General features: G+C 30.1%; 1 protein-coding gene across 4 annotated transcripts in view; it reads right to left on the bottom strand.

Moving 5' to 3' along the window:
- LOC148280063 (uncharacterized) overlaps window positions 1-27940 on the bottom strand; it is a 49084-nt gene that overhangs the window by 11518 nt on the left and 9626 nt on the right. For 2 of the 4 annotated variants that reach the window (XM_088228976.1, XM_088228975.1), the window contains exons 3-6: window positions 25179-25202; window positions 3098-3133; window positions 1602-1753; window positions 663-769 (exon numbers count right to left, since the gene is read on the bottom strand). In XM_088228976.1, the coding sequence (XP_088085102.1) occupies window positions 663-769; window positions 1602-1753; window positions 3098-3133; window positions 25179-25202 (319 nt within the window). The remainder of the gene's footprint in view (window positions 1-662; window positions 770-1601; window positions 1754-3097; window positions 3134-25178; window positions 25203-27940) is intronic. The other 2 variants (XM_088228978.1, XM_088228977.1) reach the window with 1 other exon arrangement.

Here is a 27940-nt window from a genome sequence, read left to right as displayed (position 1 = left end):
TGAATTAATATTAATTTTCAACTAGACCAAGATGGAGTATAAATTGAAAAATATTTTCATTCAATTCAGTCAGACGAATTACACCCTCAAAGAAATTCACAAAAATCAGCAAATGAACGAATTAAAGGAGTATGGTTGTTAAAACATGGTTATAATGGTGATTGTTAGACATTGTGTAAAGTACCTACTTTTTTTTGCACCATAACAGGCCAGGAGGCCCAATTACAGTGGTGAATTGCATCACAGAACACCCAGACTTGAGAAAAAATCATATTTAATTTTTGTGTTCTCATCGGGAATCGAACCCGGAACCTTCCGTGTGTGAGTCAAGCGTCTTGACCACTCCACCGGTTATAAGCCATGTTAATTTCTAAACCTCCATATTTCTTTTTATAAAATGTTTTCGACGTTTCTACTGTTCTCCTGTTACTACTATACATTTAAATATACCAAAAAATCCACATAGGCTTGGTGCGTGGGCGTGGAAAAATACTTCATTTATGTTGTGAAGTTAACATAGAAACGAAAATGTATTATATGTTATGAAAATGCAATAATATGTAGAATATCTTATATGACGTTCTATTGTCTCTGCCTATTTCCATGTAGAATGACGTAACAATAGTAATGACACATTTAAAAGTAAAATTTACAGTACTCACAGGCTCAACTTTCCTGGAAAATAATCTCTTCTGTCTTCCGGTATCTCGGTATTATCCTGAATCTTGCGTTGCTGGAACAAATCGTTACTGCCATCTATCGGCTGGCGCTAAAAGTAAAAGCAAAGAACAGAACCTTTAGTACGTCGAGCAATGTTTTCCCTTTATTTACTGAAAAGTGTAAAAGATGTCAGTGGCGAATTGAGTTCTTGATAATTTAGCAGATACCAACTTGTTTTTATTTTATCGTAATAAATCTGATTTCTTGACAAATTGTTAGAACTTTTGCAAATAGATTCTGCCGATGGGTCCGTAGATAATAAGTAAACCGGAAATCTTCCACAACTCTCTTTCAATTGGTTGATTCATACGAAGCAGAGACGCCGTAGTGACGTTATGTTATTTAAACTAGAATATTTCATAGTCTAGGGATTAGTCGGGAATAGTCTAGACCTGAACTGGTACCTGAAGCGTCAGACTAATCACCTTACCTTCATGATATAATTATTATCAAGATACGCTGCGATTAGTGTACCAATGAAGTGCCTTATGTACCATTAGGTGCGGAAAGGTAATAATGATGATAAGGAATGCGTGACGTCATTCAAAGTAGTTCGTTTTTATAACAATATTCCTGTCTTAATAATGTCTTAGTAATATGGAAAATAATCCATCCTGTTTGTAAATAACCTGTGTATTTATGTCCAGTTGTATGTCATTGTTTTTTAGTAAAATTAATAAATAAAACAAACAAGACATGGCATGACCGAATCTAACAAAAAACGAAGATAAACAAAGCCAGTCGGAATAATCGAATAGCGTGCAGAGAAATGTAGAAAATGCGAGATATGTGTGTAAAGATAGAGTGGTGTGGCGTTATATCCTCTCTGCGTCCCTCTACGGCATGGCGTGATATTTTTTGGCAAACATTACATGACTCACATTTAGGGCAATGGAAAGAAGAGACAAGTCGCCATCCTTTATTCGAGGTCTCATCAGACGGGACAGAAATAGACGGTCTTCCAATGATGTGCGGGCCGCGTCTGAAGGAAACCCGACTTGTTGTGCGCGTAGAGAGCTCCGCTTCCCATGAGCTGAAATAATGAAGTATATATTTTTCATTTTTTTATTTTAAAATTTCATTGGTACACCCTTACGGGTTATTTCATTTAAATTATTTATTGACAATTCTTGATGGAATTCCATTGTAATGATGTAATAACTTATATTTACATATGAGTTATTAATTTAAAAAATACTTGGTACACTTCCACTTATTTATTTTGAACAATTAGCGCTTTCACCCTCTAATGGGCATCTTCAGACTGGTGAATATTATTCAGTGTATGGATAATTTATATACAACTAAATATTATCTAAAGTGTAGGTACATTAAAAAATAAGTTGAAAAAAATACAATACGCAATATTGCAATAGAACAGAGTGAGACAAATGATCGAAACATGTGTTGGCGGTGTACTTTAAGAGGATATTCTATGTTTTGAAAAATATTTATTGTTTTATTACAATGTACAGGGTCTAACTAAGGGGGCTAATAAGGGTGAGTTTTTAAATTCTATCTGCCGATTTATTAAAATTCTATCGCTATTATTTTTTATCCTATTTATTTCTAAAATTTCCAATCTATCTAATTTTTGACCTTTATGTCCTACATGTAAATTTATTTTTTTTTGATAAAGAAAAAACACAGTATTTCATAGTCCTTTATTACTTTACAAATGTAAAAAAAAAACTGATATTTCCCTATTGGCCTACGAGGCCGGCAGCTATTTACTTATTAAAATATTTTACTGTTTTTAACAGAAAATAAATAATCAGAAGGAATTTAAGTTTGTTAGTAAATAAATGTTTTTGATAAAAGTTCATTATAATTTATCATATAAATAAAAGACGAGTTGTACTTTAATCCACAAATTTGGAATGTCCAATTACCGGTTTCATCGCTTACGCGACATCTTCAAGACCGGTACTTTTATAATGAAGTGAAATGTATTTTAGCATGTATTGAGTATGTATGTATGTATTTTTCAATGTTATCAGAAATCATAATTGACAGAAATTAAACTCATGAAAAATGGGACAGTAAAAATAATATATATATATATATATACACAATACTTTACCTCATAAAAATATAATTATATCAACTCATTAACTAACCTAGAACACTATGTTAATGATAATGATGATCCTTAAAACAAAAATAATTTAAATTAATTTACTGTCGTATAACTCTGAATTCTCTATCCTTACCTCTGTTTTGTATAAATACATTGGATTTCATAATAAAGATACTAGTCTCGAAGATGTCGCGAAAGCGATGGAACCGGTCACTGGATATTCTAAATTTGTGAATTAAAGTTTCACTCGTCTTTTATTTCTATAATAAAAAAAAGAAAATGTAATTAAAGTTTTACCTCCCCAGCAAGAGTGGCCGTAACTCAAACATGATCCTGAAATGGAAAGAAAAAACGATTAATAAGGTTTAAAAAATATAAGCAAATATTTAGAAATAAATACACAACAAATTCGTATAAAATAATGTTTTAAAAAAAAAAACACCAACAATCAACAACCTCGCTTTGATAAAATCAAAAAAGGCGATCTGCGTTGGTTTGGACATGTAGAGCGAATGGACGGTGGGAGAGCGTATAAAAAGATTTACGATGCGAATGTTGATGAATACAGAAACCGAAGACCGAGAAAAACATGGCATGACTAAATAATCGGCGTGCGTTCATAATAAGTTGTTTAAACGTAAAAAAAGCGAGGTCTGTGTGGAAAAACAGAGTGATATAAAAAAACATTGGCGAAAATTCTAAACGTTATATGGACATGAAAATTTGTTTGAGACGGAAAAGAAAACGTTTTTTATTATTTTTATTTTGTTGAAAATGACATCTTCATTGCCTTCACGCACAATTGTGTATAGAATATTGAGTTGATACGCTAACTGCAGTTTTTCTTAATCATGTTTTGTTACGTAGGGGAGGATTAGATGAGGCTTCGGATGCGAGTCCAGAGACTAGAAAATATCGTCATAATCAACAAACCCCCACCCTCACCCAGTGGTGCAAGGAACACTGCATTTTAAAATAATGCATCGTATATTTATCATCTGTTTCAAACGGTAAGATGATCAGTCTGACGCTTTAGGTGCCAGTCCAGTGGCAATAAAATATTTCAGTGAAAATCAGCACAAAAACAAATATTTCGTAATAACTCTCACAGGAATCAAACCCAGGACCTCAAGCATTGTTCAGTGAACGCACCAACCACTACACTACGAGGCGGAATTTTCTACACTCGATTTTTTTTTCTGGGATTTTTACCTAAGAGAAGCCACTTAGTCAAAAATGGGTCCTAGTTGTATTTTACACATGGAACTGTATCATTTATCCGCTCAGACACAGACAAAATTATTATTTATTTTTATTTGTTTGTTCTTTTAAGATTTATGTATTGTTTTCTTAACATTAAATATAATGATAATACATTTATAAAAGCCTAAGAAATATTTTGAATGCTCAACTTATGAGACAAATTTACTTTGCTTTTTGCCAAAACAAACTATCATATTGCAATTTAGCTTGGGGAGGTTGCTCTCGTTCAATCCTTGAACCAGTAAAAATAGCACAAAAATGGATCATGAAGATCATTCTCAAAAAATCCTTGAGGTGTTCAACGGAAGATCTGTTCGCTGAGTAAAAGATATTGGATGTAAGACAATTGTTTGTAAGTTGCCTACTTCTTAAATTTTATGATGAATTAAGTGAGGTCAAAAGAACCCAACAGAATATAAACACTCGTTCAGCAACACAAATTAACTGTATTGTCCCATTTGTATCAACAGTCTTTGGTAAAAAGCAGTACAATATAATTGCACCAAAAATATTTAATGATTTATTGCCAAATATAAAAGACTCAAAGTGTAAAACAAATTTTAAAATAAAAATAACTGCACATATAAATAGTGTAGCGAGAGATTTTTTTGAAAAATATATGCAAATAAAAAAACGTAGTACTTTATATAATTGGTACACATATTATTTATATTTTTATGTATTTCATTGCTTTATATTTGTTTTATTATATTTTATACCATATTATTTATGTCTAAGTAATATGTATTCTTGGCACATATATATACTTTATATTTGTATAATAATGATTTTTAATTTCTTACATTTGATTAGCTAGGCACTTATAATTAAGTAGTTTTAGTTTTTCTTTTTTATGTTATTGTTTTATTAGTATAGGACTACTTACGCTCTAAAGATAGAAAATCTCCATCTTAGAACAGGCTGTGCCATGTTAGATGGAGACTATCATAAACAGAGAACACTCCGTTTTCATTTAACATTAATTGGTTTAATATAGATTCCCTGTTATTAAGTATGTATTTTTTTTTTTGCAATAAATTTATAAATAAAAATAATAATAAATGTTCTCTCACTGGGGTGTTCCGTGCCGAGGGATACATTTTATATTATTTTGAAACATGCCTTATTAAACATAATAAAATCAAAATCTCGAATACACATCAAACATAATAAAAACGCATAAAACTTTCAATCAAAAACACTATAAGTAAAAACAGTTTTTTACCTATTTGGCCGGATCCACTCATCAATATGTTTCATAAAATCGATTTTATAATGAAAGTACTTACTAATAGTCCTAATGAATAATCGAAGTAGGTTGTATATTTTCATGAAGAAGTAGACCGATCCTCATTGACCGAAAGTTGTGTTTATTTTCGATTGCTACTAACTCTAGTAATTGTGTTTAGTATCACGGGAGGTATCGAATATTTTTTGTGAACCTTTTGCATAAATTAATTTTATAGTCATAAGAAAGCTTGTTTTGACAGGGGCTTTCGGAATATTGTTTATTAAAGCTTTTTGTGCAATGATTAGTTGTTTGAGCAATGTGTCATTTGTACATCCCCATCCAATTAAACCATATTCCAAAACGGATTGACATACTGCGAAATATATTTTTAAAAGCTCTTTTATTCTGATGATATTTCGTATTGTTTTCTAAAAGTAAATCTGTTTTTTAGTTATTTTCAATACGTTCGATTTTATTATTCCATTTTATATATTTATCTACATAAATACCTAAATATTTTATTCAATCTACTCTGTCTAACGACTAACATTTGAATATAATATTTTGAATCTGATTATAGTGATTACAGCTGTATATAGTGAATGATTAGTTTAGATTAGAATTAATTTGAAATCTTTCGTATTTTGTTTTCGAATAATTGATCTTAACATGCTAAAAAAACTAATTACAATAGAGATGAACAACAAAGTTCATGCTTCTATAATCTGAAATAAATTAAATACATTCGCAAAAATTTGCTGTCTTTTCCACCGTCAATTATTAATAAATGCGTTTTTAGTGTCTAAGAGTCGATTATTGTAATGGTATACCTTGGAGTAATAACATGTAATAATTCGACTGTTTCGATGATTTTATTTGACCGAGTCAGGGGAGTTTAGGCATCAAGGCACGAAATATTACACAGTACATGAGTTATTACAACAAAAACAAACCATCTTCTCCGTAGGGGTAGGCAGAGAGAATAGAATAGTAAAGTGGAAATCTTAATAATTCCCTAGGGGGTAGAATCGCGTTTTTGTCTCACTCATACTTAAAATATTGAATTTAATACCGTTTTATTCTAAAATATGATATGAGAGATAATAATAATGACAGATAATGTTAACTTAGAAAAAAGATAAAAAAAACATTATTTTTCTGCATGCTGTGGCCACATTGTAGATGCACGTCTAAGCACTATTGTTTTCTTGAAACAAATGGTTTTTCATCTTTTTCAACGGTGAAATGTCACCTTTTATGTAAATTCTAATAAAAAAACCTTTTGAATGAACGCGGAGTGGTTTTGTAATCAGAGTCCAGATGTAAATTCATGTGCACACGTAACTTTGCAAAGGTATTGCAAATTAAACTACACACTTGTTGAAGTCTTATTTTGAAATGTTGAACTGAAAACCAGTTAAATAAAATTAAAGGTTATTCCTTTAATAATATTTTACAGTGTTTGAAAATTGATTAAATCAAATTTTAAAATGGTTTACATGGCGTAATCCTAGATAGATTGACGAAAAGTATTTTTATTTTCTACTCTTAAAGAAAATGAATAGATAGAAAATTATAATACGTATTTCTAGTTCATTGGAGAATTATTCTATAGAATTAACTAATGCAGAGGGTACTCACTTTGATGGATACATTTTGTGAATTTGTCAGCCTCGTAGCGTTCGTGACGTGCCTAGGGTTTACTGGTTTTATATATTTTTTTTATATTTAAACCTCTGTATTTAGTAGCCTAACGTGTCATGTACTCGGAAAAAATCGTTATTGTTTATCTTGAAAATGGAATGTTCGATCACTGGTTATGGTTTTTTACCTTTATGAGTCCAATCACCATTGTTGCTAAGTCCAAGAACAATGGCGCGTGATAACTACTTTGAACGACAATGTGAATATCAATTAAGGATATTCCATCTTACCTGCATTCTGCTTCAAGATTATGGCGTTTCAAACTGAAAACTAGGCACTGAAATAACAGATATTACAATAGTATATTATAATTCGATACTCTGTAAAGAAATATTATCGCATGGACTATAACCATCATTCCTTAATTTTAACCGATATAGGTAACTTCTCATAGCTCTGTGTCCGGTAAAAAATCGGGTCATTTCGAAAGTACTTTGGTGATGACGACGGAAGTTTGCTGCATCAGCCAGCGTTGGGAAAAATATTTAAGTGATTTTACCTTTAGAAGAAGTGTAGTAATGATCATCTCAACGCTGCTGCGTATTTTGTTTTATACAGCGTTTAGCAAAACTAAAGGGCAATGAGAAGAAAGGTGCCGTTCTTTTACAAGTTGCAGTTCTTGCTCGTTCATTTGCTCTCATATTTTCTACGATACTAGCATATCCTCCTATCCAGTATTTTTGAAAAATCATACTTCTGATTTTTAAATGTTTAATTTTACTTGAATATCTTAAATACATGGATTTACCGACCGAGTATCAGTTATAACTCGAACGCTTGAATCAATATAATGATATTTTGCAATAACCCACCTCTCTGGTAGTTTTTTTAATAACCATTCAAGAGCTTCTTGTATTGCGAGTAGTTCAGCCTGAAAAACTGAGCAGATATTATCTAATTTAAATGTTCTGCCTGGTAGTTCTTTATCATCCTTAAAAAAGAACGAATGCCGCTCCCACTTTGCCGTCGAGCAGGCTATCATCCGTAAAGATTATTATTTCATTAGGAGCATAAGGAGGTATATCTTTGTCGAGTAAAAGAATACTTACGTTCACCAGTAAGGCAAGCCCATATACATATTTTTTAAATTCACTTGTGGTGTAATTTACCTGACGGCCTCGTAGTATAGTGGTCGGCGCGTTTGCCTACCATGCAAGAAGTCTCTGGTTCGATTACCTACATTTATTTATAAACGGCATTTCTGCCATTTACATATATATGGTTTAAAGATTGCTTAAAAATAAAAATATAAAAAATCGAACATGAAATATTAATATACTCGTACTATACATATAATAAATATCTTGAAATACACAAATATTTCAAAGTAATTACAAAATAACAAAATACATTAATCAATCGAACTATAAATATTCTAAGTTAATCTCCTGAAGTTGATTTGCTCTTTTTCATAAAAATATGTTGGTCACTTTATTTTTTAAGTTACATGGTTGACTATATGTATCAAAATGTGTATACGAGTAAGTTTATATTTTATTAGTCTGTGCTTTCTATTAACTTGTAAACCATTATCATGGATTTAAATGTAATTGCCTTAATGTAACAAAAATGATCAAGATACTCTGCGATTGGCGTACCAATGCAGTGCTATATGCACCATTATGTGGAAAGGGAATAAGGATGAATTCACTTGTGTGATGATGTATGTTTTCTTCACTACAGTAGTACAGTCTACAAAGCATCCAGAAGGCATATTATAACAAATAACAATATCTTATGAAAACATGCATAAGATAATTTTACTGTGTTGTTCAAATAAACGAAATAAAGAAAACACAATATTATTTTATTTAAAAGTTATTCCTCAGATATCAACCTTTACCAATATGTAATATCAATATAATATAGCATGCGCAGAGTTAAATAATAGCCATTGGAACCCATAGATACATAAGTATAATAATGATAAATTGTTATTGAAATAAGATATACGAAAAGGTTCATTGTACATAGCTAAATAAAAACGGATCGTTGGCCATCTCCGAACTCATTTTACACACGACGTTTGCACAAAAATGCTAGTGAATTATTATAAATCTTAATCAGTGCGGGTCTTTAATCAATTTATATAATAATAAGCGTTTCAAATTATCTAATTCTAAACAATCGCAAAGAGAGGCGCTCTCTGCTTACTTTACCCCAAAAAAGCTGGCTTTAGATTCCCAAATAAAACTCAACATATACAGACAAACATTTTATGAGTTTAGTGTTTGCATCATATGCGAATTACGCCGTGAAAAAAGCTCCATAAGAACCCAACATGAGTGAGCGAGATTAGAAGACATGGGTGTCGTTCGCGCACATGCATTTCAAACGGTTCGGATCTCGGGATGCAAACAGTACGAACATCGAACATGTCTCTAAAGCTAGGGTTTCCTAGGACAGCGGTGCCCGTATCTTAACGGCCGTAGTGAACGGTAATGCGGTGGACAGCCGTCGTAACGGTGACTAGAGAGTGGTTTCCTAGGAAAACGATGTTAATAAATGTTATCAAAACAGTTTTCCTAGGAAACCACTCTCTAGTCACTGTTACAACGGCGTTCTACCGCATCACCGCTCACTACGGCCGTTAGGATACGGGCACCGCTGTCCTAGGAAACCCTAGCTTTATTCTTATGCGGCGCGAAATTTAAACAACGAAATGAATTCTTTTTAAGCGTTTCGACGAAGAGATGGGTACGTCTTGAATATGGTAGACATAGAAATGTTACAACTTAACTACTTAGAAAATATTTACTGACATTTTTTTAAATGTAAATCGTAACGTATACCAGGATTTTTGAAACTAAAAAATAATGAAAATGTCACCATAGCACCACCGAGTTTATCAAAGATGAAAACACACGAAAGGTTAAATGTTAGTCACATCCAAGATACAATGAATTTCTAACATCTGAATGCATTCGGTTAATCAACGCAAATTTTACGTAAAATTTAAATAGATTAAAATTGGGTTGTAGTCCTGTGGTTAGTGTCTCGGACACACGGACCAAAGGTCCGTGGTTCAAATCCTACTCTACCCTAACTTGATTCCGATTTTCTTATAGTGAGTTATTTACGACTCGTTGAAAATGGCCCTCAAAATTAATTATTTGGGTAAATCATAAGAACACATATATTTATTTTTATTTAAAAAAAAATAAAGATTCGGAATGTAAAACATTAAAAACATGTAAAACAAAGGTTAAGCGCTAGTCGCGTTCAAGTTGCGATGAGTTTCTAACTTCTGAACGGATTCCCAAGGTACATATTTTCAGAATATGAAACATTTCGCAATAGATAACTCGTATGAACGATTTCCAAAGCTCGTATGTAGATTGGTTTTGTATGTGAATTTAAAAATATGTGAGCAAAATATTACCTAGTGTCAATTATATGATGACCTACAATGAAAGTTTCGCATACTCCCGGAATGAGCCAGAAACAGAAAAACAATTTACAACTTAAAGTAAAATGAATATTGTTTTTGTTCATTATTTTATTACCGACCAATTTCTGAACTACAACGCGCTCCTTTATCAAGGCGCAATTTACAAAGAAATATAAACCAATTTTTAATAGTAACAATTCCTACCTAAATTTAATACGTAAGCGTATACATTACTTCTTGTTCTGATTTTATTTCAAGAGTTATTGTTGAATTTAATTAAGTGGATGGTTCTTCAAACGATAAACAAATAAGTGTTTTTCAGTTTAACATAGTTTTTTTAAAATCATTTTTGTTAAAAAAGACAAATAGTATTTCAAATAAAGCATACAATTTTTAAAAATAGTTAAATGATTCTGAAATTAGTTGATTAAATGATCAACAAATTACAAAAAATTCAACCTATTTTTTATTCTTAATAACCTTCTATCCCATGCAATAGTAAAGTACGAAACAACAACAAAGTCCCTATCTCCAAATTATTTTGATAGTTTCTTTTTAAAAAAGGGTATACTTGACGTGTTTTATTTTATTTCATTATATTAACATAAAAGGCAAATCTGCCTTTTACAAAAAATTATAATACTAACATATTTGGCTTAATATATATATTTTTTTAAAAAACATAAATTTCCTTTTACCCAAGATTTTTAAAAAAAACCTTAAAATTGTACAACATATTTTGTCGAATGTTTAAGCAATTTTAGCAATTTAAGAATAAACGTAAAAAACAAATTAAACAACAAAATATTTCGAAGTAATATAACAAGAAAATCGTAAGTACTGTTTCATACAGCTGGGCAAAGTGAACAAAACAATGCATATATTATGTTATGTATAAATAAATAAATATAATTACCATTCATTATCTTTGAAAAAGTTCAAAAGGTTCGTTTTACAGGAACAATACCCTATATTAAATATATCCGATACGTGTGAATAACTATTGCCGAGTTCATGAAGTCTGTTCAATACGGCATTACAAGTATACACTGTCCGTGAATTGTTGATACAAAACGTAACACTTATTGAGACAACAATCCCAATTCCATGGAATTAAAGTCCCGTGTTGTGTTGTATTATAAAAAATAATGAATCGATAAATAATAATAATTACATTCATTATATCTATTAAACATTATAAGCGGTTGTTTTAGATTCTTTCACCGAATCATTTAATTTTGAATTTATTAAAACCCTTTGCCGTGCTAAATGCTTTTAATAAGTTTCTTTAAAACTGTGAGGGAAAATTTTAATATTTATTTTTTCAAATAGCATGAAAATTTTACGCTGCTACATGGCGTTAAGTTCACGTAAATGAGGAAACCGGTACCTATAAAAGCTTAGCCAAGTAAGCTTTCTCTGTTAAAACTTCTGTCGGGTACATAAGGGGAGACGGAATCTGTTTTAATATTGTTTATAAAATAACCTAATTAAAAATTAACTCAATTTTAAAACGAACGTTTATATGGCACCTTATTTTTTTTTTTTTTGGAAACAAATAGTCAACAATGAAATCATAACATAAAACAACAGAGAAGGAAAACATTTTTTTGAGAAGGGGATAAGGGAGTCTAGGCATTTACAGGCTTATGACCTGTCATTGGCTGGTTTAAGTGACCGCTTTACACACTGTGTAACTTTCACCATTCTGCCTATGTTTAAACATCCACGTTTCCTCAACTCTTCCATCTGTTGTCTTTTGTGAAGTAAAAGAGCTGAATTTTATTATTTTATTTGTATAAGAAATTAATGCAATGGGTAACTAGGATTTGCTGCAGCTACGCCCTTATGCGTACAATTAAATGCTGATGAGAGAAGGCATTTTTTGTGTTAAGAGCGAAAAACCATTATTATTTTTTAATACAAATTGCCCCTTGTTACTCTGTCAATCAAGTCAACCCCTTCAGACCGATTTTTTAAAGCTAATACCTGTCATTCTCCTATATGATATTTACGGCAAGTATTACATAATAAATTTAATTAAAAAAAATATGAATGAAAATATTTTTCCACAATATCCGTATTGATTTAAAAAATACAGTTAATTTTTCTTAATCTATTTCACATATTTTTATTGGTATTCATAGTATATGATATTTCCCTATTAATTGGGTTAGTTATCTAGGAATTTCTAGTATGCTTCAAATTCAGTCATACGTAAATCCATAGTAAATAGTTAATTACAATATTCTGTAAATGATACTCCTCACTCCCAGGTATGAGTCGATACCTTCATTAAGTTACCGTTTAGTATGCGACAGCCAGCTAACGTCAGGGGAATTTAACTAGAAACTCCTCAAACGTTTGTTTACGAGTGTCTCTTAATAATCGAGAAAATCCCAATGCATTTGGTAAACCCAGTCATTTTTTTTTTTGAATAATAAAACTTGTATCACACGATGAAATAAGTGCCACGAGCTGTACCATTTTCTGTACAATTTTGTTTATTGACAATTGTTGACAATAAACGAAATTGCCATTGAACACATAAATTTTTATTAAATTACAAATCGTAAAAATAGTCAGTAAGTATGAGCCAATCTGTATTGTACATGACTTATTTTAAAGTATATTTTATTTATAAAAACAAATGTCTGTAGGCATTCTTAAAAAATATTTTTTTTCCTTCAAAAGATGCAACAATATTACTCTTTTGATTTAAATAATTTATACAAAAATATACATTTTTCATGCAACAATTATTATAAGACGTTACTCTACTCTACGTACTCAAGAATTGTTTTTTCTTTTGCGTAATGGAAAACGCAAATATAAATATTTATATGAAATCCATATTAAAAAAAAGTAATTTGTTGAAATATTATGCATATTTTTTTTGAATATATAACCTATTTTTTTATAAAAAATGGTTATTTGGTAAAAGGGTTAGATCAATGTAAATAAGATCACGGGTTTGATTCCTGACTCACTTTTTTTAAATATACATAAGTTGTAAAAATCATTCTCTTTCTAGGTGGTACTTAAGGCGTAAGACGAGTAATCTTATTAATAAATACGCTGAAATCTTTGTTTGATTTAGTGTTTGGGCGTTAGGGATGAAAAGTTACATATTTTATAATTACCTTAGTGTGTTTGTATTTATTTACCTAAGGAAAATATTATTTTTTCTAGAAGACCACAATCTGTACTTTTTATATAATGCGTTGGTCGAATCGATAATTAAAGTTAGGTGTTACTGGCTCACATTTAAAATTTACATAATACATTAATGTGATAAAAGATTTTCATGTAAAATTACTTAAAATGTTAGCAGATTAACACAACATGGTTGGATAGTATAATAGTTAGGTTTTACTAACTCTTTGATATATAAATCTGGCAAAAACCAAAGTACCGGTGTAAAATCAAGAGGATGTTAAGTGATAATTTATATCAATATTTTTATGACTGTGCAGTATGTACGTAGTATATAGATGTGTAGTAATAACATGGAATAATAATTAAATTCCAGAAAAAATTGTGATTAGGTTACTTTTGACCTTAGTATTGGGTTTGATAAATGTTTGCAAGTAACTGAGTCATTAGTCAGTCTTGTGACTGTTAATAGACATTGTCCTCCTTCAAATAATATTTCGAAGAAAGTAATGAGTCTCCTGCTGAATGTTGTTATTTTAAGAAAGCAAATAATATTGCATACATGTATTCTATAAAAGTTGGTAAGCCGTGTCTATTAAAAAAAACAAACTCGATTCTTTGTCAAATGACCATAAAAATACTTTCCTAATGTGTAATATTTTTAGCTCAAAAGTATGATTTGTTCAAGATATTAAGAAAATACCCATACGTATAGTCGTGCCAAAAACTAATGGGAAATTTAACAACAAAAAAGCACTTAATTCGATGAAGACAGGACTAGGGCGTATACTCTCCCACGCATCGTAAATAGACTGCTCGGCGAAGGAAAAAAAAGTTAAAACAAAAAAATTATGTATTTGTCGCTGATAACAGTATTAAGTTTTTTTAATTTTGTTTCTTGAAATGGACTACACTTTAAAATTCTTACTTTATTTTGTTTAATACTTTGTATTTTTTGTGCTGCTAAAGATAAATCCCTAAAAATAAACTGCGTTTGCAGTTTGACGGAACTTTAAGTGGATTGTGATCGTAAATGTGATTTTTTTTTAATTGAAAAAAAGACAATTTAAGTAAAACAATTTTAAACTAATCAAGAAAAAACCAAAACATGTCAAAGGAAAGGGGTAAGAAGAGAAAAAGGAATCGCAAGAAGGGTTTTCTTCGAAAAGAACAAATTTAGAAAACTTTGAGCTCTAAAAAATACCCTCAATATTTTTTTATTTTTATTTTCGCTATAAATAAAAGGGGCACTGCTAAATTGGAAATTATACGTGAAGTTAAGAAAATTTGAAAAAAATAATATCATTAGATCAAACTCAGTTTTTTCTTAGGTAAAAACATCCCCTTTTCATTCATATTTATCACGTCCGCCATTGCCAAATTGTAACTTCTCAGACATTTGTATTCTTCGGCCGTTATTTTGAGATATTTTTTCGGAACTTTTCCTTGATAGATTTTAAAATACTTCCTCAACTTTTTGGACGTGATAAACAAAAGAATTGATGTTTACTAAGGGTTAAAAGCTAAATATGTTCTGATTTGTATCCTTAGAGGTGAACTGTCAACTATTGCTCATCTGATAAAATTGTATTTGAAAACTTTGTAACTGTGTTATATACTGCGTCATAACTTTATAACATGACGTTTTTATTTGTTTTTAATTACATAAGGTACCCTTATATACGTGTAGATTCAAACAACGAAAAAAATATAAATGTCTTAGATTTTCACAAGTTCATCTTAAAAATAAAAAATAATCATAAGTGCCTATTTTTGATTCCCATCAAGTGAGGAAAAATAGTAATTATACATGAGAAATATTTAAAACCTTAATTTTGATGGCAGAAGAAGAAAATAATGATAAAATAATTATGTAATGAATGTATTTGATGATGTGGAGATATTGCTATTTGCCGATGAAATTAAGATTTTTAAAGTTGTAAATACTGTAAATGATTTTGAATTCGTTATATAATTTCTAGGTTTAATTTTTGTTTCTAAATCCAAGGTAAAAATAATTATTTGCGTTAATAAAAGCAAATAGGTTTTTAAAGTTTATATTTAAAGCATTAACTTTGTGGGAATTATATAAGTAAAAGTATTTTTATTTTTTTTATAACAAATATGTTTGTATTATATTTTTTTTAAAAGGCGTTTTTGCCGTATATGTTAATAAAATGAAAAAAAAAAAAATTAAAAAAAATGGAGAACATATAATGGTCCACTTTTTGTGAAAGTAAATATACTTATTTTTATTGAGAATTATTTAATTTTTATCAATTTATATTTCTTTCATAATATTCGTCGTTCATATAGGAAGTTTCTGGTTGTGACGCAATACGCCGTATCTCTGTTTTTATATCATGAGTTGCCCGACAATTTTGATGAATATGTAGAAATTTAAACATTTTTTTTGTCACTCTTTCGCAAATGCTTCCCCGATCATCATCATAAGTGGCGCTACAGCCCGTTGTGGACCCTGGCCTCCTCCAGAATTTGTCTCCTTTCGTTTTTGTATAGAGAAATATCACAGCAATACGGATATTGTGGAATATTGTTTTCATTCATGATTTTGAAAATAAAATAATTAAAAAATATGTTTTTACGAAAATGTGATATGATTGGACTTGACACTCTCGCGACTCTTCTCCAGTTCGTCAGGCCAATCGCTCTTATGCTACTTTCCACATTATCCAGCCATCTTAATTTTGGTCTGCCTCTGTTTCGTCTGCCTTCCGGAGTGGAATAAAGAATCTTTCTTGGGGTACAATTATAATTTATTCTGTGCACATGGCCTAAACATTGTAATCTTCTTATTTTGATGAATTGTGCAATGTTGGGTTCGCCATGCAGTGCCTCTAACTCATGATTAAACCGTCTCCTCCACTCTCCGTTTTATTTAACAGCACCAAATTTCTTGCTTAATATTTTTCTTTCGAATACAAGGACCATATTTTCATCTCTTTTGATCATAACCCAGCATTCGGCACCATATGAAATGACCGGTCTGAGGATAGTAATAATATATAGATATTTAATCTTTTTTTTTGTCACTATTTCGCAAATGCCTCCCCAATACTGTGCAAAAATACAACTGAACGTCGGACTGATTATGTCAAACTAAAATCGACAAAACCGACGTTTCGTTGTCCCTATTTTCGGACCTCAAAAATGAACCAATTTCTTTGTTGCTTAGAAAAAGTATCAAAAAATGTGTCGCTACATTCTGTATTTTTTTAAAAATAGTAATCATTTGTATATCGTTTATCCGAAAACAGCTATTAAAACTGGGCGCTTTTCTAATTTCCATAATAAACAATATGTAAAAAACAATTGAGACGTGACTATGGTCAAATATCGATAGTTTGATAAAAAAAATAATTGCTCTGGTGCCATAATCCAGGGAGAAAATACGTGAATACGTTTGTATGAAAAAAAAATGACACCGCGATTCCTCTGAAGTTGTTATTAAAGACAATTATGATAAAAATCTGAGGATATCCAGCCTGTCAGCAAACATTTGGACATACTCAAAACATTGTTGAATTAACTAGCTGGTAAAAAAGGGGTATAAATATTGAAAAATTGTTTTCAGGCGTTGCCTCGTAGGTAAGTTGGTAGAGCCGGATGAATCTAACTCACATGATAAAATTTTAAGCGCTTTTACTTCATAAAAGTCAACAGATGGAAGAGTTAAGGAAACGTAAATGTTTAAACATGAGCAGAATGGTGAATGTTTTACAGTTTGTAAAGTGGCCACTTAAACCAGCAAATGACCGGTCATAAGCCCTGTAAATGATTGCGCCATAAAGTTTTATATTTATGAAATTAATCCGCGTGTGGCAACTTAAGTTCTCGTCCCCTTCTTCTCGGTTAGTTCTGCTGATTAGTCCATTGACGGTAAGAGCACCAGGAATCTTCCAAAACTCTCTTATCATTGGTTGATTAATATGAAATAATGACGTCGTTCAAAATAGTTTGTTTTTATTTTATATTTTTTTCGTACATTTTCAAGAAACTTTGCACTATAATTTAATGCTCTAATTTTTACCGCTAATGAGAAATCATTTTTCGTATCCAATTTTTCAAGCGATTCCTCATTGTGGGAATAAACGAGTTAAATGTTGTGCACTGATACAGTATCCTATGCACCACCGGGTACGAATAAGGGTGTGACGATGTTTTCCCGTTTGTTTGGCCGATTTAAATTACATCTAAAATATTCACAATAGCTGCCGACTTGTCTTTGAAAATATTGTTGTTTTTCTAATGCAAGAGTTATTTGAATTTTCTATCAGCAACACAATATAAAATACAGGGTGGCCAAACACTCGAGGTGAATAAATTGTGGCGATTAAACAAATATTAAACAAAGATTAAAAATGTTCAGTAAAATGCTTGCGGTTTCCGAGAATTTGAATTATTAATGTTTTTTTTTTCCTTTGGTTTCGTTTTGGTAATCTAAAATTATATTTTAGTGGATAAATAATTTAATTGTACCCTGGAAAAAGTGTATCAGTAATTTGGTTTTTTTAAGAGTAATAAACAAAACTTTTTAAGCGAAGCTCTATTTAGTCAATTTTAACGTTATTTTAAAGAAACAATGGTTATTTTACAAAAATTACGAATGTCAATGATACTTTGTTGCTACATATATCATTTAACGTTGAAATGAGACTTTTTTTATCTGTATGGTATATGCTCTTTTACGTGGGCAAAATTCAATTTTTTTTTTCCGTATCTATAATAATTAACATTTTTATTATTTCAGTTCAATTAGTGTTCAATGTTCTAAATGAATATATTAAGTTCTTCAAAACGAATTCCATTTTCAGGAGAAGTGTACAAGTTTGGATTTTGTCTTTTTTGTACAAGGAAAGAGACCAATGCAGAAGGCTGCTGCGGGATATTTCCATTTTTTTATAATATTACGCGTGATGTCCAAATGTTTATTGAAATACATGTTTATGCAATAATTTCTAATTTTTATTTTTGCTATTGTTTAATAATATGCATGCTTTCACTTTCCATTACGTTTTATCCCAACTTCACGCAGGGCTCATGGGCTCATGAAATTAGGGATACGTTATTGTTTTGTTATATTTACTTAAATTTATTGTCTTATATTATTTCATTTAAAGATTCTTCTCATCGCTTCTTTAAACCTCATTAATTATGTATGTGTATATTTATGTTTTTCCTTTTTGAAAATGTTTTTTTTTTCATATCTGAACATGTTTTTCACTCTTCATTTTAATTCTTACATTTTAATTACTTTCACAAAAAAAATTCATCATTTCTAATATTATTTCCATTTGTATATACTAACTACAAACTATAAAATTATTTTTTTTAACAACTTTCATTTATTTGTTTTTTTCCTTCTCTTTATTGTACAATTATATATAATGGAAACTTCACTGGTCCATTAGAGTTAAATCTAACTGTGTAAAATATAAAACTATGTTACCGCACTGTATGTTTCTTGAATAAAAGAAAATTAAATTTTAAAAAAATCAAATTATATACATGTTTACGTATGAACAAATAAATGAAATAAAATAAACAAATAAAAAAATGAGTATGCAATACTTTATCACACAAAAATAATAAGATCTGTCGCATAAACGTAAGTATTTGAAATAAATAATTTTTATAATTTGAAAGGAGTTATTTTTTGTGTACTCGGGTATTAGATACTTAATAACTTTAATAAAGAAAAATTAATTATTAATTTTAGGTTACTAAAGCAAAATCAACGAAAACAGACATTGTATCTCGAAAAAAACATTTATCTTTATTTTACAAGTCTAAGGGGTGTTTCTATCACCGCGTTTTTTTTTTACCTTAGTATCTGGCCACCCTGTATTTAACATATGATAAGTTCTTTTCTGTAGCTTTTAGTAGGTTCAGGAATATATGGAAGATGTTAAAATGTAAATTTTGTGCACGGGATGCAGAAAACCCATCTAAGTGCAAATACACTTCAATATTTTTATTTGCTAAAAACTTTATCGACTTCCTGGAAATATAGTTCATTCAATCAAATTACGTAAGAACAAATATCACAACATAGGTGGAAAAACATTTATCTTGAACTGATCATCTTGTAACTTTTTATATACTTAAATCTTCAAGTACAAAGAATAAATATTTTGGTGGACTTTAGCTCAGCTAATTAAAAAACAAACTTGTCAAAAGAAGAATTGGTCGAAAATTTGTACCGAAAAACAAAGTATATATCAAAAGATACGTACATTAAAAAACCTTCTTCCTCTTCTTTTTCCAAATCTGCTCCTAAGTGGAGCATGTGGACATCACCAGTTGCCTTCAGGATACCCTATCGCCAGTTAGCACTCTCGCTTCTTCCCATGTCAATCCAGCGCCCCTTAATTCCGACGAATAAAGTCTAAAGTTCGTCATTAACGGCCTTTCAGGACGGCGTGATTCCGCAGGTTTAAAGAAGAGGCAACTTGGGTTTAGGTTCTCCTGAGACATGCGCAGCACGTGTCTAAGCCAGGACCACCGCCGCATATGCAAGACGCTCGTTATAGGAGGCTGCTGCGTCCGTTCTCGGACTTCAATGTTAGTTATAAAATCGAACCAGCTTAAACCTAATATTCTTCTCAAGCACTTACTCTCAAAACTCAGAAGTTTGGTGTTTTGAGCTTTGGTAAGGTGCCAAGATTTGCACCCATATAGGAAAACTGGCACTTTACAAGAGTTGAAGAATTGGCATTTCGTTTTGACCGAGTATAGACTAGAGTTTCAGACAACACGCATAATGTTAAAAGTTGCTCCAGCAATTTCTAGGCGGGTTGCGAGCTCTTTATGCATCCTTCCATCCTCAGTTATGTGTACTCCCAAGTATTTAAAGCTGTCAACTTTCTCAATCCTTTTAAAAAACCTAATTAATTTAAAATAAGAGCTGTTTATTGATGGGGAGATTAGGCTTGCACATGTTATTTTTTCATGAGGAAAAAATCAGAATAGCAAAAGTAACACATAGTGTAAAATTACGAAACATTACGGCAAGAGACCATTGCAGTAGACTGCTGAGAGATTTTGCACAGATTTATATACCATTAAGCGTGTTGTCTAGATGATTACTAAAATATATGTTTGTTTACGTAAAAAAGAAATTATTTATTTTTGCTATTATTTAATGAGGTATATGCTTCCACTTTTCACTATGTTGTATCCCAACTCAACACAGGACCCTTGTCCTCATAGAGTTTAGGATACGTTTTTTTTTTTTTTTGTAATATGTATGTGACTGACTTCTCTTCATTTAATTTTTTTTTTTAATATTTATTTTTATTCCTTTTCTTTCCTTGGTTCCTCTTTCTTTCTCCTTCCAAACCTATTACCAGATTCCACATTCCTCTAAGATCTATGTTTTTCTATCACTGTTGTAATATTTATTAACATATTTATATACGGCATTTCTGCCATTTACATAAATGTCGTTTAAAGACTGCTTTAAAAAAATCGAGTATGATATATAAATATACTACACACATTATAAATTACTTGAAATACATACATATTTTTAAGTATTTAAATTTATAGTAAGTTTCATATAAAATAACAAAATACTTTAATCAATCAAATTATAACAATTCTAGCCCGATCTCCTGAAATTGATTTGCTCTTTTTGATAAGAATATGTTGGTCACTTTATTTTTTAAGTTAGACTGAGATAAACTAAAGATATCAAAATATGATACATATTCATTCCCGATATTCTGTATCTAAAATAGGGCGAGTTATGTTGAGATAACTTTTGAAAATTTTGACAATAAAATATTGTTGATGTTTTGCTAAACCTAGGCGGTACATATAATAAAATCAACTTCAGTAGATCAGCGGTATCAAACATTGGTTTTATTATTTTATATAAAGTCATAAGTTCGGTCGATGTTCTTCGTTTTTGCATTTTAGTTAATTTTAGAGAGTCTAGAAATTTGTTATAATTTAATTGATTACTAGGAAGACCCATTTTTAAATTAATATATCTAAGAAACTTATTCTGAATTCTCTCAATGGACTCTGAGAAAGTGATTTGATAAGGTGATCACATTGGAGAATTGTAATCCAGTTGGATCCTTACTAGAGATGTGTTAAGATATTTCAATATATATATTATAAAAATCTTTTCCGGTTCTAAGTACAAATCCTAATAATTTTAAAGCTTTGTTTGATATTTTAATAATGTGATCTTTAAATAATAATTTCAAATTGAACATAACACCTTGATCGCTCACGGAAGTAACATCAGTAACGTCAATTTGATTTAACATATAATTAAATACAATAGGATTTTTTATTTTATAGAATCTCATAGCTTGACATTTGCTTATATTGAGTTGCAATTTATTTTGTTGGTATCAGGTGTTTAATTTAAACAAATTAATTACGTAGTGAGACTGAACAACCTTTCAAGGAAGTCAATAGTGTTTTTAGTGAACAAAAATATTGAAGTGCATTTGCACTTAGATGACTTTTTAGCATCTCGTGCAAAAAAATTAACATTTTCACAACTTCTTTATATTACTTTTAGTATTCAGAACCGATTTATTTATTATACGTTGTTATAATAATTACTTCTTTGTTTCAGTAGATAGAAAATCTAGAGATGCTAAAACTCTGCACAAAACTATTACCATCATCAGCTCAGCCAGGACACAGAAAGCCATTATAGTTCAAACCAAAAATATTTATTGAGTCCTCAATATTTGAGTATGTTATCATAATTAATATTATGTTGTCTACGCATTTCATTGCCCGTTTTATGGTTAATGGTTAGGTTACGTAAAAGATAATGAAATCGGTTTCTCTATCAAGCGGTTATCTACGTATAATCTACATATTATTTATGTATATTCTTCATGTATATTATGGTGGCCGATACTCCCCGTGGATTACCGAGAGATTGATTATACTAAAGATAATATATGTAATATCAATATTTATAGTCCTAGATGAGAGCCAGAACAATATTAACTCACTGTTAAAACATGGGATGTAGTTATGAATTTAATGATATTGAAATTATTGAGGGTTTTTCAGATTTCGCAAAATTAATTGAAACAACAATCACATTGATAAATACGAATAAAATGAACTTTCTGTTTTACAAAACAAGACTACAAAAATTATTTAAGAAATAATAGATTCGTAAAGATTAAATTAATGGTAAAATAAATTTAAATTATGACTGAATGTTAATGAGAAATTTTATTGTTTTTTTTTATTTGTTGGTCCTATTTATGTATTATTTACTATTATTTATTTATGCTAATACATATCTGTACCTCGGAGGCATAAGACATCATGTCCATTTTTACCAAAAATGACTTGACAATGTTGAAGTTTGTAGAACAATGTAAATTTATTTTTATTAACATTGTATGCTTGATTGAATAAATAGAGAAAATGCCGCTTCACAAATAACTTCGAATTGAATATCAAACCCTTAAAAAACTATAAAAAAACCGTTTTTCTGCTCTCCTGTAAAGATATCAAAATAAACATGATGTTCTTTGCCTCCAAGGTACAGATGTATATTACAAAAAAAAATGTATCCCTAACTCCATGAGGCCAAGAGCCCTGTGTTGAGTTTGGATACAACATAGTGCAAAGTGGGAGCATGTAAATTATTAAATTATAACAAAAACCAAATGAATATTTATTACTGAAGCATGTTTTTTAATTAACATCGGGACAACACGCTCAAAAGCAAATAAATTTATGCAATATCTCGCAGCAGTCTCCAGCAATGGTTTTTTCCCTGCCACAAAATCCAAACTTGTACACTTCTCTTAAAAATGGTTTTCGTTTTGGAAAACTTAACATATTCATCCAGGACATTGAACACTCTTGGGGCGACAGAAGAAAAATTTATTTGAGCAAAAGTCGTACGTGTTTTTTATGTTAAATAATTCAAATTACAGGAAAACCTCGTATGAACATTCTTTTTTAAACCACATGACTATCAAACTGGGCCAAATTTTTTTTTTTACATATCGTTTTATCAGCGTTATGATTTTTTCACAAGTTCTCTTCGGTGAGTTATGTTGTTTAGTTAACTGACTTCCCAAAAACCAGGAATCTATCACAACCCCATCATCGGTTAATTAGGAAGAACTAGTGACTTCGTTCAAATTATTAAAGTTTTAATTAAAATCAAAATTTTATAATTTTTTTTATACATTTTCAAGAAGCTTTTGCGTCGATTAAATGCTTAATATTTAAACCTAGACGACATTTTTCATATCCAACGTCCCGTAGCACTGAACTTTCCGATTGATAAGTGTATTTCAATTTAATGTTTTTCATTTACAAAATAGACGGTTTTTTGTCAAATGAATCAACTTAAAAAATCAAATCAATGTGATTAATAACAAAAAATATAAGACATAAAATACAAAAAAATAAGGCTGCATTTTTTTGAAAAAGCAAAAACACAGAACTCATTGATGCACCGAGCACATGTTGGTTATGAGGAAATACCACAAAAAGAAGAGAATATATATATATATATTTTTTATTAAATATAGTTGAGATATACAAATGCGTGTAGCATAAGTTAGTTTTTGAACTGAAAAACTGAACTCTATTTAGTTTACTAAAAATAATAAATAATATATATTAACGTATTAAAACAGAGAACATTTAAGAGAAGTTAATATAGAAGTCTAGGCATCTACAGAGCGTATGACTTGTCATTGGCTGGTTTAAGTGGCAACTTTACACACCGTGTAACATTTACCATTTTGCTCATATTTGAACAACTATATTCCTTCAATGCTCTTATCTGTTGATGTTTGTGAAGTTAAAGAGCCGAAACTTTTATGCGTGCGGGGGAAATTCATTTGATTGAATGATTTCACCTACATACTAGGCAACGCCTGATAATCTTATTTATTAATTTTTAAACTTCTTATTGGAAATTTTTGTAGACATGGACTGTTGTAATTCGTCAATATTAACAGCTCTCCAGAAAGTTGAATTCAGTCCTTGTGTACAAAAATTCGAACAAACTCAAAATATTGTTGATGAATATTTAGTTTAATAATAATTCGATTTATGTTTACACTTGAACATTCACAATTATGTTGGCATAATTTTAAGATGAAGTAAATAGATAAATAATTAATAATAGAGACGAAGTATAATTCCTACGGGACGCTAGATTTTATTTTTTAAATCCGTAAATCATTTTAAAAGTTTTTGCTAACAATCAAGAAGAGTAATCAGAAATCTTCTATTTTATCCATATAAAAAAATATAAATGAAGAAATCCTTTTTTTTACAGTAAAACAATAATTTTTTTCAAACATGAACAATCGCTTACTAATCACAACAGATCTAAATGTGAGTCATTGTTATTCTGATTAATAATTTTCTATCAATTAATTTATAAGACTCTTCAGGGCAAAATAGAAAGCATCGGTTATGATTGTATCGTATTAAAAGCAATTGAATTTCATCCGATTAAATAACAAAACAATACGATTTGATTTTGTTGAGGGCGTTTAATTGTAAATGTGACCAAATGAAAATACGAATTGGTTCTATCTCTTGATAAGCCTTTTGTTAAAATTTTGACCAAATAATTCATGGGGTACCTTTTTTATGGCCGCCAGAGCGAGCTAGGGGAATGAAAATATTCGTTAAACATTTTGAATTGAAAAAAGATAAATAATCATATCACACATACATTGGTAAAAGCAGAATTATTGAAAATCAATAAGCAACAATTAATCGAATTATAAATTAAGAAATTAAACATATTATAACGAATCAGTTTGAATGTATTCATTTGATAGTGGTTGTTGAGTAGACGATAAAAATCAAAATATAAAATATCTTTTAGATAATGACGGACAACAAATATGTACATGATACAAAACAACGAGAAAAACCGTATTTCTATTAACAAAGACAAACATAAATTGCAGACAGAAGCATTTTCAGGCACCTAAACATTATGATCAATGACACATCGGTAAATAAAATAAAAAGCAACGCTTTTCAAACTCTTGTCCACTTTTTTAATTACACTATTTTTTTAAAACTAAATAACACCAAAATGTTTTTTTTAAACAAAATTACCTATTTTTCCTTTGTGTAATAAAAAAAACAATTAATTAAAAACAGTTAATAAATCCATCATTAAAATAAACATCGTTTAAATAATATCCTTATTTTTATGCGTACATACCTATATATATGTAACATAACAGAAGTATGAATGTTTAAACATAAGCAGGAATGGTAAATGCTATACAGAGTGGAAAATGGCTACTTAATGCTTTCTAACCAATTGTAGTGCAAAACAAACATCCGTCATGTTTTTGTAAAAAAATATTCAGTACCAATGTATATTATGATTATTTGGTTTAAATGTATTCATTGCTTTTTGTGTATACTTATTTTGTTTTCCATTTGTTTAATTAGTTGATTTAAAAATTTGAACATATCGCACCTTTAGGACGAGAACGACTTAAATAAAAAAAGGGATAAAATGAGTTAAGATCACAAAACGACTTCCATGAACATTATTCATCTTTCTGCATTTAAAAAAACGCAACATTCTTGTGGGAATAGAACAAAACAATTACATCGGTCTCTTTGTTGCTCGAAAATTTGGATTTCGTGTCAGAACGGAAGCGACGCAATTCGTGTTGTGTTTGCATTGCTGTGTGAAGGACGCAACGCAGACAAATATATAGTGATCGAGAGCCAGTTGAGTCAATTTTTTTCCGATACAAATTGCATGTTAACTTTATTATTTTTAATATTAAAACGACCCATTAAGCTTAATGATTATTTGTTCCGACTTACCGATAATCTTAGCGACTTATTTACGTTTATTTTTATTCCAATCTTATAATGACTCATTGAATAAATGTCTTGTTTAAACTATTTTTTTCGTATATTCATAGCTAAAAGCCTTCGGTATAATTTTTAACTCAATATTTAGTGCTTACTTCGACAAGTACGAAACAAAAGCGTCTCAGAGATGGTTTGGTCATGTAGAACAAAAGCGCGACAAAAGTATATATGGGGAAAATGAACGGTAACGTCAGACGAGAACGACCGAGGAAGACGTGGCATGATCAGATAAACCAAAATCTTAAGTCTGGTCATGTCAAAAGCTGGCAAAACCGAAGGGAATGTTTGACAAATTGTATGAATGTAGAAGAAGCTAAAAATGTATGCCAGGACATGTGTGGCTGTCCATTCTCTCTGCCTACCCTTACGGGAAAATAGCGTGATGGTAGTTGTAGCAGTAGTAGCTACCATTCATGTTTGCAATATGGTCATGAGTCATGACAAAGGTTTTCCCTATAATTTGCCAAACACAGTGAAAGTAGTAGAGTCAAATTTGGTTAAAATCGAGATATATGAAATTGAAAATTTTAAAAGAGTTACTCATTTATTGACACAAACTTTATTTTTGTTTGAGTGAAACTGATAGGAATACATACCCACAGTCTTTGAACGGTTTCGGGCATTTGGAGTAATGTACTATCATCTTGAGTATTGTCTTTGAATACTGATATAAAAGGCAAAATTTTAACTTTTTGAGACCTTGGTATTCATAAAAATGTATCCCTATCCCCTGTATACGTATAAAATGTCATGAAATTCATATCAAAACTAATGTTTGATAAAAAAAAAATATATAATAATTATAGTTAAATTGTAATTTTTACGTTATTAATAGATACAAGTACGGTAGAAGCCCAAATGTCCGAACTCCGACTATCCGAATCGCTGATTATGCGAATCGCTTTCAGAATTTCAGAAAAAAAAATTAAGACGGAAACATACTGCGATTTCCAAAATAACGACTTACGAGTAGCTACCCAAAAAAGGATGATGACAGTGTTCGACAACAACTTGCTTTGACCGAGATGTTCAACAAGCAATGACTTTCATTTATAGTACGGTACGTAAATACTGTACTAATGTACAGCACTTGTAACTACGCTTAGCATATAAAATTGTTGGCTTTTTATTGAATTAAATAAAAGCTCTTTTTTTTTTTAATAGTTTTTTTTCCCATTTTCAATATTTTTTATAAGAGTCTTTATTTAATAAAATAAACATGTTATTACTATATTAGTAAATTATAAACATAAAAACATAAAGTAACAAAATATATTGGTCCCGATAAACTATTCAATAATAGTTTGTCGTCGGGTGCTCAGACATTAGTTTTGATTAAAATTCAAATCAGAGTACGGACGTAATATTGTGTAAATATAAAATAGTGAACATACTCATATTTGTATTTTGTTTTTGATGCTTTGAAAAAAAAATAGCATTAAGAAAATCTTATTTTTTTAATAAAAAAAAACATATAAACGGTTTAAATACT

Source organism: Micrasema longulum, unplaced genomic scaffold (genome assembly GCF_059751315.1).
Source record: "Micrasema longulum isolate JH-2025_06_02 unplaced genomic scaffold, ASM5975131v1 h1tg000621l, whole genome shotgun sequence".
In the NCBI taxonomy this organism is placed as follows: domain Eukaryota; kingdom Metazoa; phylum Arthropoda; class Insecta; order Trichoptera; family Brachycentridae; genus Micrasema; species Micrasema longulum.
Note: the sequence above shows the minus strand (reverse complement) of the source record. Positions and strands in the feature narration are given on the sequence as shown.